At 44.2% G+C, this 14,253-nt stretch overlaps 1 protein-coding gene across 1 annotated transcript in view; it reads right to left on the reverse strand.

Moving 5' to 3' along the window:
• Window positions 1-5,111: 5,111 nt before the first annotated feature.
• Window positions 5,112-14,253, reverse strand: part of CAPN9 (calpain 9) — a 40,006-nt gene continuing 30,864 nt past the window's right edge. The window contains exons 15-20 of the mRNA XM_077894539.1: window positions 13,700-13,764; window positions 12,922-12,990; window positions 12,547-12,625; window positions 10,750-10,866; window positions 7,601-7,665; window positions 5,112-5,597 (exon numbers count right to left, since the gene is read on the reverse strand). Coding sequence (XP_077750665.1) covers window positions 5,571-5,597; window positions 7,601-7,665; window positions 10,750-10,866; window positions 12,547-12,625; window positions 12,922-12,990; window positions 13,700-13,764 — 422 coding nt within the window. The 3' untranslated portion in view covers window positions 5,112-5,570. The remainder of the gene's footprint in view (window positions 5,598-7,600; window positions 7,666-10,749; window positions 10,867-12,546; window positions 12,626-12,921; window positions 12,991-13,699; window positions 13,765-14,253) is intronic.

Raw genomic sequence — 14,253 nt, forward strand, 5'->3', positions numbered from 1 at the left:
TTGTTAATCTCTTCCACAGTTAGGAAAAAAAAAAATCTCTTCCACAGTTAGGGATTGTTTTCATTTTCTTGACTTTATAAATAAAGCTGCTATTAATAGTCACATACAAGTCTTTGTGTGTACATCATATATTTTGATTTTTCTTAGGTAGGTACCTAAGAGGGAATTTGCTAGTATATGTGGTAAGCATATGTTTAACTTAAAGGAAACCCAACTGTTTTTCAAAGTAATTACATTTTACTTTTCCACCAGCAATGAATGAGGGATGTAGCTTCTGCATATTTTCACCAACACTTAGTATTGTCAGTCTTTTTCATTAACCATTACAGTGGGTCTCTGTGGTATCTTATTGTGGCTTCAATGGGTAGATGTGCTCATTTCACTAATGGCTGATGATATTGAGCATCTTTTCATGTGCTCATTCCATTTGCATATCTTCTTTGGAGAAATGTCTATTGAAATATTTGCTCCTTTAGAAAATGGGATTGTTTGTTTTCCTGCTGAGTTGTAGTTCCTTATATATTCTGGAAACAAATCCTTTGCCAGACATATGATTTGCAAATATTTTCTTCCAATTTGTGGCTTTTCTTTTTATTGTTTTTGCACCTAGTGCAATAGGGACACTATTATTAGTGTCTTTTGCAAAGCAAACATTGTGATTTCAATGAAGTCAAATTTATCAAAGTTTTCTTTTATGAATTGTGCTTTTGATGCCAAATCTAAGAAATTCTTTGCCTAATGGAAGATCACAAAGAATTACTCCAATGTTTTATTTTAGAAGATTGATAATTTTAGCTCTTACATTTAGGTATGGTACATCTTGAGTTGATTTTTTGTATATGGGATGAGATAACAGTCTAAATTTGTTTTTATGTTTTTGCATATGATTATATGGATAGTCAGTTGTTCCAACACTATTTTTTTTTAAGATTTTATTTATTTATTCATGAGAGACACAGATATATATATAGAGAGACAGAGACACAGATAGAGGAGAAGCAGACTCCATGCAGAAAGCCCCACATAGGACTCCATCCCGGGACTCCAGGATCATGCCTTGGGTGGAAGGCAGGCGCCAAACTGCTGAGTCACCCAGGGATCCCCCCAACACCATTTGTTGAAAAAACTATCCTTTCCTCCATCGAATTGACTTGGTAGTCTTGTAAAAAATCAGTTGACTGTAAATGGAAGGATTTATTTCTGGACTTCCATTCTGTTCAATATATCTGCATGTTTGTCCTTAAGCCAAAACCACACTCTCTTGATTACTATAACTTTATAGTAAGTTTGGAAATCAAGCAGAGTGAGTATTCTTTCTTTATTCTTTACTTAGATTTTATGTAGAATTTTCAGGATTTTCTGTGTACAGATTCACATCATCTGTAAATCTGTGAACAGGTTTACCCCTTCCTTTACAATCTGTATATATTTAACTGATTTTTCTTGCCCATATTACACTGGGTAGAGACTCCAGTGTAATGTTAAACAGAAGTGGTGAGTGCTTCTCATAATAAGATAATAAGGGATCTGCCTTATTCCTGATCCTTGGTGGGGAAGGATCTGGTATTTTATCATGTCTCTTACCATTATGTATCATAGTTGTAGATTTCTTACCGATGTTTTTTTGTAAAGTTGAGAAAGTTTCCTTCTTTCTCAACTGTTTCTTTCTTTCAGTTTCCAAGTCTTCAAAATTTATTTATTTATTTATTTATTTATTTATGCATTTATTTAAGAGAATGTGAGTAGGGGGAGAGGCAGAGGGAAAGAATCTCAAGCAGACTCCCAGCCAAGTGCAGACCCCAAGATCATGACCTGAGCTGAAAGCAGGAATCAGATGCCCAACCAACTAAGCCACCCAGATGCCCCAGTTTCTTAAGAGTTTAGTTAAAGCACAGTTGTTGGTTAAGCATTTGACTCTTGTTCTCAGCTCAGGTCTTGATCTCAGAGTTTTGAGTTCAAGCCCTTCAATGAGATGTACTCTGGGTGTGGAGCCCACTCAAAAAGTTTCAATCATGGTTTTGTTGAACATTTTTCTGCATCTGTTGAGATGATTATATTTTTATCCTTAATCTCTTAGTATGGAGTATTACATGCTTTCATTTTGGGGTGTTAAACTAATCTTGCATTTCTAGGATAAATCCTTTGTAGCCATGTTGTATAAACTATTTAATATGCTGCTGGATTTGGTTTGCTAATATTTTGTTAAGATTTTTGAACTTACTGCAACAGAGATGCTGATCTATAGTTTTCTTTCTTTTTTTTTTTAAGATTGTATTTATTTATTCATGAGAGACCTAGAGAGAGAGAGAGAGAGAGAGAGAGAGAGAGGCAGAGACACAGGCGGAGGGAGAAGCAGGCTCCATGCAGGTAGCCGGATGTGGGACTCGATCCTGAGACTCCAGGATAGCGCCCTGGACCAAAGGCAGGCACTAAACTGCTGAGCCACCCAGGGATCCCCGGATCTATAGTTTTCTTTGATGTCTTTGGTTTTGAAGAGTTATAGAATGAGTTGGGGAGTTGTCCCTCTTCCTCCATATTCAAAAGGAGTTGTGAAAGATTGCTATTATTTCTTCTTTATTTATTATTTTATTATTATTATTATTATTTTAAAAGATTTATTTATTTATTTTATGATAGACATAGAGAGAGAGAGAGAGAGGAAGAGACACAGGAGGAGGGAGAAGCAGGCTCCATGCCGGGACCCCGAGGCAGGTCTCGATCCCAGGACTCCAGGATCGCGCCCTGGGCCAAAGGCAGGCGCCAAATCGCTGAGCCACCCAGGGATCCCCTATTTTATTATTTTTTAATTTCTTCTTTAAATATTAGATAGATTCACCAGTAAAGTTACCCGAGCCTGGACTTTTCTTCATGGGAAGAGTTTTTTTCTTTAAGATTTTATTTATTTATTCATAGAGACAGAGAGAGAGAGAGAGAGAGAGAGAGAGAGAAAGAGAGAGAGAGAGAGGCAGAGACACAGGCAGAGGGAGAAGCAGGCTCCATGCAGAGAGCCTGACGTGGGATTGATCCAGGGTCTACCAGGATCAGCCCTGGGCGGAAGGCTGCCCCAGGGTAAGAGTTTTTAACCATTATTTCCATTTCTTTACTTGTTAAAGATCTGGTCAGGACTTTCAGTTTCCTCTAAGTCCATTTTGTCAATTTCTTTCTTTCTAGGAAATTTTCCATGTCATCTAAGTTGTCTCGTTTGTTGGCATAATGTTGTTCATACTATCTTCTTATAATACTTTTCATTTTGTAGGGTCAGCAGTGATGCCCCTCTTACACTTCTGATTTTGTTAATATGGCCTTTTCTCTTGGTCAGTTTAGCTAAGAGTATATTGATATTGTTGATCCTTTTTTAAATTGTTGATCTTTTCTAAAAACAGTGTTATAATTTCCTTGAGTTTTTTTATTCTTCAATGTTCTAGTTCATTAATTTTTGCTCTGACCTTTCTTTCTTATTGCTTTCTTTGGATTTAATTTCTTTTTTCTTTCTTTCTTTCTTTCTTTCTTTCTTTCTTTCTTTCTTTCTTTCTCTCTCTCTCTCTCTCTCTCTCTCTCTCTCTCTCTTGGTCTCTCATGTTTTTGTTTTTTTAAGATGGAAGTTTAAATTATTGATGCAAGAACTTTCTGCTTTCCCAAGTCCTATCTCATCCATTTTGATACATTGTATCCTTGTTTAATTCAGCTTAAAATATTTCTAATTTCCATTGTGATTTTTCTTTGGCTCCTGGATTATTTCTAAATATGTTGTTTAATTTCGAAACACTGAGATTGCCCAACTTTCTTTCTATGATTTCTAATTTAGTCCTTTGTGGCTGGAAAACATACTCTGAATGACGTAAATCCTCTTAAATATATTGAAATTTGTTTTATGCCCTAGTATATGATATAACCTAGAGAACATTTAATCTACTTTTGAAAAAAAATGAGTATTTATTTTAGATAGAGTGCTCTAAAAATGTCCATTTGGTTGACAAGGTCATTAAAGTCTTCTGCATCTTTGCTGATTTTCTGTTTAGTTGCTCTATGAATTACTGAAATAGGATATTGAACTAATTGTTAAACTATTTCTTCTTTCAATTCTATGCATTTTTGCTTAATAAATTTTGAGGCTCTACTATTAGGAGTATTACATTTATAATTGTTATATTTTCCTTATGTCTACTATTAGGTGGTATTATATTTATAATTGTTATATTTTCCTAATGTATTTAGCCTTTATCATCAGTCTGACTGCATCAGTCGAGATGCAGAAAGAGGAATAGGAAATGTTGACAAGAGTCTTTATTGTGGAAGGAATGAGTAAGGCCAGATAAGGAGTCTGAAGATTGCCTAGTTTGAATAATTTCGGCAGGCTCTGGGGGCATAGGAGTATTCCCAATTGTCTGGTATCTGGCCCTGTGGCAATTAGAGAAGGTAGGTAGTGGATTGGAGTGTGAAAGTCCCATAGAGGAGGTGATTGGGTGTTGGCTCTGGATTGGTTGGCTTGTATATGAAAGGCACACTTGCAGGCAAGTTGTTTGCTATCTCTGGGAATTGATTAGCCCTGGGAGGAGGAATCCCTCCAGGATCAGCAAGGCCTCAACATGTTAAATATCAAATACAGAAACTAGAAAACACTGTTATTGCATATTGCTCCTATCACATGCCTCCATTGCTGGATGAGCTCAGGGAAGGGTTGAGAAGTGAGAGAGGAGACCCTTCCCCCCTTCCCTTCCCCTTTCCCTCTCTGCACATCCCTCCATTCCACCTCCCCTACCACAAGTATATAAATAAGAAAATGAGAACTAGCATTTACTGAGGCAATATTGTGTTATTTCCCATTATTCCAATTTGGTGGGCCAAAATAAGGCTTCTTTCCTGCTCTGTTCTTCTTCATCATGGTAGAAATGAATGCAATCCAGACTGATACAAATCTGGACTCCTGAAAAGAAATAACATTGCCCCTGGATCTTCTGACTCAAAAGCTTTAGACACAAAGAATGGATTGGACAGAGACTGACTACTTAGTTACCACCTCTTGGAAGAGGAAATAGGGATTTTCATATTGTTCCACTCTTACAAGTAATCATCCAGAATTCCCTGAGGTTTGCCCCCAATAAGGAAACATCTAGGATGAGGAAAGTGTTTAATTATGATGTCATACCTTTCCATTTCATCTCAGGCTCCAATACATTAATAAAAACTTTGTCCTGTATAGGATATTTGAGTATAATGATTGACACTCCACACCCCAAACCATAGTTCTGTGCACTGATTTACACTTTTGACAATTGGTATTGGAAAGAGATGGTGAAGGTAGGGGGAGAAATTGCTAGAAATGCCTAAACCTGAAGGTAAGGCACTGGTGGTGGCATCAGCCTATATTAGGACAGTGCTTGTACAAAGAAGTAGCATAAAATCAGAGATCATAGCTGAGTCCATTTCACTCTTCCAAGATTAAAGTGGTGGGGCAGGGGGATGAGAAGGTTGGATAATGGGAGGAGAGCTCTACACCAAGAAACATTCTGAAGTTCATGGCCCAAGAGCCAAGACTCAGCTGGACAGACTGTATCCTTGCCAGGGAAGCCTCAGATGTTCATTGTCAAGTTGATGAACTAGAAACAAAAAGAAAAAAAAAATAAAGTGAAGAGTTGATTATTCCTCTACTCCCCTACCAGCCCTGGTTTGTTTATGTCACAGCAGTTCTGCATCCAATCATATTGCCTAAAATATGGACTTCGCCTTCAACATGAAATATTTTAAAAAATGATTCCAAGCATTTTCAGTTTTCTGGAGGCCCTGAGCTCTTTCTGAATTAGCTCAAATCAAGTGCAGATGGTGAGAAAGAGAGTGAGAGAGAGAGAGAAATGTGCTTTCTTCCTGGCAAAGCAGACAGCATTCCTGAGGCACCTCAGGCAGGACAGTACTGGACTCATGGGGGAATTTAAAAAATATCAATGCTTGGGCCCCACCCTGAGAGATTTGGACTTAATTGTTCTGGGTTATAGCCAGGCCATTGGAGCTTTTAAATCTCCTGAGGTGATCCTAATGTGCAGCCAGAGTTGAGGATGATGGGCTTGAAGGGAGAGAGAGGGAGAAGACTCAAAGTTTTGTCCAGTTTTGTAACTCACAGTTCTCCATGTTTTAGAGATGGACAACTGTGAGTTACAGTGTATCCAGGGATCTGAGATACACATATGAGAACATTGGTGATGAGCCCACACAGTAAATGGCCAAATTACATGATATTTTTAGAAACCAAACTTTTGGTATAAGATTAAGGTCTTGATCTCTCTGCAGATGGGGAAACTGAGGCACCGAGCAGGTGAATTGACCAAAACCAAGGCACAGAGGGGAAGTTCCATCCCATTTACTGCACACTTATCAGCCTCTTTATCTTGATGGTCAATAAAGTAGAACCCAAATCCCAAGTTGTTACTGAATTTGGAAATGAGCCAGGGTTTGCAGTGTGAAAGTGGAAGACATTGGGGAGGGGGAAGAGCTCAGAGATGACAGGAAGGAGACATGGGCTGCCAGCTTTGCAACCCTTCTGTCTGAGGAAAAGCAGAGCTGGACAGGAAGTCATGGAGCAAGAATGGGAAAAAAATGGGCAATAGAAATTCTGGGAACCAGCAAAAGGAGGTGTTCCGTAGTTTCCTCCCTGCTTTTGGTCAGGAGAATGTCTAGCCAGCAATCTCAGACTTTAGTATGTGTAGGAATCATTGGGGATCCTCCTAAAACAAGATGGGATTTAGCAGGTCTGGATGGGGCCTCTGCATTTTTGTTCTTTTGCATAATTTTTTATTGTATTTATTTTTTTGACTTAACTGACATATAACACTGTACAAGTGTGAGGTGTACAATGTGCTGATTTGATACATTTATATATTTCAATGTGATTGACTAAGACCTCTTTCGGGTCACATGATTATCATTTCTTTTTGTGGCAAGAATAATTAAGATGTAGTCTTTTAGCAACTCTGAAGTTTATAACAGTATTGTGGACAGTTCCCCTAGGTGACACCCAGGCCACTAGTCCACAGACCACACTTTGGGCAATGGGGAGAGGACGGTCCACACCTGGGATGCCTCTTCCAAGCCTCTGAAACTCGGATCCTTGTGCTTCCCTTCATCACATTTGCTGTGGTTAGCCTTGTAACTGGCAAAAGTTGTATCTTTCTCAGGGTTTTTGAGGTGTGTGCACACGTGCGCATACACACATGTACGTGCATGTGCAGGCCAGGCCCCCCTCCCCCGAGGATCACAAGACCCACATGATAACATGAGCAAGGGGAGTGCACAAATAGGGAGCGAGAAGGCAGGCAGGCTAAGGAACCCATATGGCAAAAGAAAGAGAAGAAGGCAGGTTTTGCTTGCTCACTCTGTTCCAGGTGATTAAGCACCTTATGCCTCAGTTTCCACTTCTGCCAAATGGGCTCTCTGTTAACCCTAAGCTCATAGGAGTATCGTAATGATTGCATTGGCTGCTGACTGACTAGTACCTAAAAAATACTAGCAGTTTCATTGTTGTTACTACGCCCATGGCTAAGGGTGACCTTCGCGTGCATTCAGCAAGCATTCAGAGAGCAGGGCTCTGCGTAGCCTGGCCGGATTGTACCTCATTTATGTTCAGATGAATGAACTCCTCGTCCTTGTCCTTCGTACTGAGAGCCTGGAACACCCCTAATAGGAGAGACACAAGAAAGGCATCATTGTGGGGACGGTTCCTTCAACAGGTTTCTTTCTTTCCCAGTGACCTCGGGGCCTGCTGGGCAGCCCATGGAGGAGCTGCTCCATCTGGTGGTAAGCAAGGATCTTCTAGAATGGCCGGCCTAGACTCAGGCTGACTACATGGGATTTTCTGTCACTTGGTGGAGGTTCTTGAATTCCTGGGACGGCAGACCTGGTGGCCTTAGCATCGGGTGGCATGTGCTGTCATCTACAATACACCAGTCAGCCAGCCAGATCCTGGACCCCAAACATTCCCTCTATGTTAACTTTTCGGGGAGCTACAGAGCCCTTCTTTTCCACAGGCCTTCTCCCCAGAGAAAAAGCACATGTGCATAAAATTTTTCATGAGTCTTGAAAGCTGTTCAATCTCTACGAGTCCCTGATGAGCACTGTAGGTGCCCATACACGTAGGTGGAGCTGGGGGAGGACAGGAGCTGGCCGGACACCACAGCTGATGCACTGAATAACCTGAAAGTTACTTTCCTCTCTGGACCTCGGTCTCCCCATTTAGTTAAAGTGGCCAAGCCAGGCAATCCCGGCTTCCCCTAAGAGTTACACAGGAGTTTTTTTGTTTGTTTGTTTGTTTGTTTTTGTTTTGTTTTATTTTTAGGATTTTTAATTTATTTATTTGATGGAGAGAGAGCACACGTAAGAGAGCACAAGTAGATGGAGCGACAGGCAGAGGGGGAAGGAGAAGCAGAGCCCAACTTGGGGCTCAATCCAGAGGACCTGGGGTCATGACCTGAGCCAAAGGCAGATGCTTAACCCACTGAGCCACCCAGGCACCCCAGGAGCTTTAAAAATATAACGAAAAAGAGGAAGTGGCTGCCATAGAGCAAAGGAGACAGAACCCAACAGTCAAGTGCAGCAACTAGATCCTGAGACGAGCAAGCAAACGTGGAAAGATGGCCTGGGGATGTTCAGCGTGGACCAGGTCTTAGGTGATGTTGAGGGCTTACGAGAATGTTGTTGGGGTGCAGACGGCATGAGGGCTGGGTTGGATAACAAGCTTGCCTGTTAGAGATATTTACAAAGGAAAAGACTGGATTTCTGAGCTTTGTTATCAAATAATTCAGAAAAAAGTACTTGTTAGAAGAACATACAAAAGATTAGCAGGATGATAATTGTTGAGCCCGATGTAAGGCGCTGGAACTATCGGGGGGACTTTTATAAACATCAATGCTGCTTGCCACTCCCTACACTCTAATGGACTGGCCTCCTGTCCAGCCTGGTCATCACAAAACATCTTTGACTCCCCTTCCCCTATTTTGCCCACCCCCCACCCAAGGTCATCGAAATTTTTTAAAGCTACCCTAAGGGGTTGTAATAAGTGGCAAGATTTGGGAACACTGGTGTGGGGCACACGGGGACTAATTGTTATTCCTTATACTTAGTTGTATGATTAAAAATTTCGAGAATCGGGACACCTGGGTGGCTCAGCAGTTGAGTGTCAGCTTTTGGCTCAGGGTATGATTCCAGGATCTGGGATCGAGTCCCACATCAGGTTCCTACAGAGAACCTGCTTCTCCCTCTGCCTGTGTCTCTGCTTCTCTATCTGTATGTCTCTCATGGATAAATGAATAAAATATTTTTAAAAAATCAAAAGTTTAGATAATCCTAGGATAAAGCCCTAGCCTTGGTATTTTAAAAATGTTCTCCAGGTGGTGAATGGAACATGAAGATCCTGGAGTAGGATGGTGTTAAGACTGAAGTGACTTTTCCTTTATATTCCTTGAATATAAGAACTAGTTTGTAAGAACTAGCTGAGAGCCCCCTGCCTGGAAGGATCAGGCTGAGGGGATTTAGAAAGGACAGGGACAGTTGAGAGCAGAGAAGCCAGCAAATCTCATTATTTCTAGGTCAGTTTTGACCACTGTGTCAAACTTAGAAAGTCCCTACCTTTCACGAGGGCCCTTCTAAAATGCACCTATTACTAGCTCATGGTGACCACCTAGAGAAGCCCAGCCTTCTGGCTTGGTTGTATAAGGCCTTTTGCACCACTTGCCTCTCTCAAATCATCATGATTACCCAATACATATGCCTCACATGTCCACGAAGTGTGACCCTCCTGGTGATTACAGGCTCAACAGGTAATCACACATGTTCTAAGTGTCACAAAAGAAGTAGAGGGAGCTCTGGCACCAGAGATCCAAGGAACATGGACTCTGCCTTGGCTTAGCAAGTGCCTTGGGGTCACTTTGCAAACATCCTTTAGAAGATCCCAGACAGGATGAGTCCATCATTGGTGAGGCCCAGTGCAAGATGGAAATGTGGGATCCCTTCTTAAAAAGTGATTAAAATTCAAGATTTGACACCAAAGTGTTAAACCAAGCATGGGCCTCCTCAGAGGTGCAGGGCCTGGGCACTGACATATTTTGCTCCCCGCCCCCCACACCCAACCATGGCAGCCATCCTGGATGGTGCTGGGTTCCAGGCCCCTAGATGTGCTTCACTGAGCTTCCACTCTGTGACAGTGTGACAACAAACTACAAATTCTAAGGACCCCCCTACACATAATGTGTCTTTTCTTGATAACTGGGTCAGCCCCTAGGGCTTACAAAACACAAAGGTAGGGTGGAGGGAGAGGGAGGGAGAGGGAGGGAGAGGGAGGGAGAGGGAGGGAGAAGTTGGGGGGAAAGAGGATCTTTGGATTCTATGTGCTATGATAGATTTGACCCCAAATGGGACCTTTCCTCAGATGTGAGGCGGGAGTACCCCCTCCACCTGGTCCTCCTGCAAGGACCCTAGAATGTGCCCGCAGAGAATGACTCTTAGCAAGCTGAGTGGCCAGCAGAAGTGTGCTGGGCTCTAACCCAGAGTGGTGGATGAGAAGACTCCTAAGGACTGCAGGCAAAGACTCCTGCCCCCCCCCCCACACTAACCACACACACAGCACAGAGGTCACACGGCGGCGGCTCCCTGGCCTATTCTCCCAGGATTTCTGGCCAGCTGTCTCTCACCCGCTCCTGGGAGGGAACTGAGAGGACAGGGACCCTCCCCCAGGGCCCAGGAGACACAGCCCCACCAGACACTCACGGCTGGCATTCTCCAGCCGGACCAGGCAGTTGAGGAAGTCATCGAAGGTTAGCTGGAGGCCCTCGTCCGCGTACCTGAGGACAATCAGCTGCAGGAGGTGACAGCCCAGCTGGAAGCCTGTGGGGAAGGGAGATGAGACTCGGCCTGTCCAGACTGGGCCCCATGGGGCACACCCGGTCAGTGCTCTGTCAGCAGTGTGGGTTCCCGGGCACAGTGGGAGCCACTGTCCCCAGCATGGATGCAGCATGGCAGTGTGTGTCGACGTTAGGGGGGCTATTGGTGGACTCGTGACGTCATGCTCTTGGTTTTAACATTCACTTACCCATGGTATCTTGCTGACTTTTCAGGAAGCCTCACTTGGGAAGAACTTAACACTGAAGGGTGTCTGAGCTCCATCCCCGCCTTCCCTTGCCTCCATTTCTGGAGAGCATTTTAACCCAAAGATGTTGAGGATTCTAGAAATCGTGTTTCTAGAAGGGATGCTGCTGCCTACAGTGGGTGACACATGGTGCAGGGTCCCCTTCACACACCCAGGCTGAGCCAGGGTGGTTTGCTTCTCTTCTTTGGGATTCGAGTCCTATGGGTTGGTTGAGGGCTTTAGACAGGTAAAGTCACTTTAGATCCGATATTTAAGGCTTCGATGTCTAGCTACATCCCAGGGAATGGCCTCCCTTTGGCTTCAGTCTATGTGCTCACATTCCAGGCAATGTTCAGCATACTGCATAGAAGTCTCCTGGGTCTGTCCTGTTCCTCAGTTCCATCCCAGACAGAGAGGAGGCCAGTCAGGCACAGAGGGCAGTGTCTGGAGCCAGCCAGTAGCCAGTTGTGGCCGATGTCCCAAATCCTGGCATCCACTCTCCATGGGGCTGGAGGAGGGGAGAGAGGAGCACCCCTACCCCCCATGTCAGGCTAGTGAAGACCCAAACACACCCTCCTCTCTGCAGGGCTCCCTTTGCTCTCTGCTCCGTCCTCCTCTCCTGGATATAGGACCCAAGATGGTCCGGATTTTAGACATTCTTTATCAGACCATGAAGCTGACAATGTATCCTGATGTTTGGCTCACCTGGGAGGGAAGCAGATTATAAACTCTGGCAGGGCCCGGGGGTGTTTTGTGAGACACACCACACAGCTTGGCAGGGGCTGGGGACTGCAGTGGCCTCAAAACCACGACTGTGTGCAAAAGACCTCAGAGCCCCAGAGACTCAGGTGGCCACCGTAGTGACTGCCAGGGGGTTAGAGACACCACCTGGATCCCATCCTTCGTGTACAGAGCTGATAGGAACCATGACTGAATCATCTGGTTTAGATTCAGTCTGTTGGTGACAAAGCCAGGGACAGAGCTGCAGGTGGCAGAGGAGCTCAAATCAAGGGATTTGAGCCCAAATCATGGGATCAGGCTGCCCTTCCTCATCCATGATAATCATCACCTGAAAGCAGCAATTAGAGGTTTGGACACACTGGGCCTGCCACCAAAGGGTCACATGTGCTTCTGCTTGGCCAGAAAACGCGGCCAGAGGCTGGGGAGGGGGTTGGGCTAAATTCACCCTTAGTGGATACATTTTAAAGCTTCCTGCCAATATTGCACAGTGGGTTAAAACATGGGCCTTGGCGTGAGTGGGTCCCGAGCCTGAGGCCTGGCTCTGGCACCCACAGGGCTGTGTCCTTAAGAAGCATGAACTGCATGGTTCACCGAGGTCAAGGACTGGCCAGCTTCCAGGGCCTGAGAAGCAAGTGGCTGCCCACAGACAGTACCTGGCATGTAAGCAGCCCACGCCGGACATTCAGGCTGTGCTTTACCTGCGGCTTTCAGGGCAGTCCGCAGCTCGTAGGAGGACATGGTGCCAGACTTGTCCGTATCGAACTGATGGAAAAGGTTCTGTGGGAAGGAGAGGGCGTTGAGAACAGGGGGAGGGCAGCCGAAGGCGTCATCCGTGGCAGTAACTGCACGGTGCCAGCACAGGACGAGAGGCCTCATAGGGCCTGGCTGCATTAGGCCTTTTGCTTTCCTTCTCATTTTGGAGGCAAGCACCGTGGCACTTTCGTAAGCATGAGAAGGGAACCAGGGAATTCCTTCATGAATCCTTCCCTCCTGCCCTTTCCCTCGGCCACTTAGAATCCCCTCCTGCTCTCGGCTTGTGCGATCCCCAGAGGCCATGGTGCTGGGTCTCGTACTGTCCACTTCTTCAGCTTGTCCCAGAACACTTTGAACTCCTTGAACTCCAGCTTCCCATTGCCACTGGTCTATGCCGAGCGCGTCAAGGAAGAAAGGAAGGAAGAAAGGAAAGAAGATGAACAGGGTTTCAAACCAAGGTGCCTCACAGGACTTTAGGGATGGGAGGGTAACAGGCTGGCCTTGGGGACTTGTAACATGGATTCAAGGCTTCTAGGGAGGGTGGCTTAATCATCAAACCACGCACCTCTGAAGAGGGGAAAAGGCAAGAGTGAGGTGGGGATGGCACCAGAAGGTTGCAGAAAGCGCATAATAAAAACACACTTTAGGGATCCCTGGGTGGTGAAGTGGTTTAGCGCCTGCCTTTGGCCCAGGGCGTGATCCTGGAGACCCGGGATCGAATCCCACATCAGGCTCCCGGTGCATGGAGCCTGCTTCTCCCTCTGCCTGTGTCTCTGTCTCTCCGTCTCTCTCTCTCTCTGTGACTATCATAAATAAATAAATAAAAATAAAAAAAAAACACACTTTATTCCCTTAGCTGGGACATACAATTGTGGCAACAAGACCCCCAAGTGGCAACAAGACCCCCAAGTCCCTTCAAAAGCATTCCCCCCACTGGACAGTCTGTGCCTCTTGATTCTGTTCCAGTTCTAGGGGCTCCTTGGTCTTTGGATATTCTCTGGGAAAAAGGCTATCCTGCCAGTTAAGGGTGTCACATCCTAGGAGGGTCTGCAGAACAGGAGAACACAGCTCTTTCTGCCCACAGATTTGGAAGGATACATCCATTAGAGAAATGATGTTTTTACAGGAAATCAGGCTTAGCTTCTTGAATTTGAAGTCCTTTTCTGAAATCACACAGGAAAGCAGAATTCATCTGGATATGTGATAAGATAAACCTATTCCCGGCTGCTGAGAGTCCAAGGGTATGGTCAGATCTGGAGCTGGTGAAGGGGGAGACAGGCTCACTCTCAGGATGCTGGTGAGGCAAGAAACTGACATGGCCTTTTGGGAGGAAAATTTGCAAAATATAAAAAAATGCCTTAAAAATGGGAATATCTCTCCATTAATTTATCCTAATTTTAAGAATCCCAAGAATTACAAATTAATTAAGATCTTTATCACTTGATTACTTATAATGGCAGAAATTCAGAAATGACATAAATGACCAATGGAAGGGTAGGAGCAGCAAAGGTTATATGTATAGGATGGACTGTGACACAGTCCTTAAGAACCATGTTTTTGAAGCACATTTAATGACCTGGGGAAATGATCATAAAACATCAGTTTAAAAGGCAGGATTTGAAATTACTGAAGAATTTGAGCATTCACAAATG

This window comes from Canis aureus, chromosome 4, assembly GCF_053574225.1.
Source record: "Canis aureus isolate CA01 chromosome 4, VMU_Caureus_v.1.0, whole genome shotgun sequence".
NCBI classification, from domain to species: domain Eukaryota; kingdom Metazoa; phylum Chordata; class Mammalia; order Carnivora; family Canidae; genus Canis; species Canis aureus.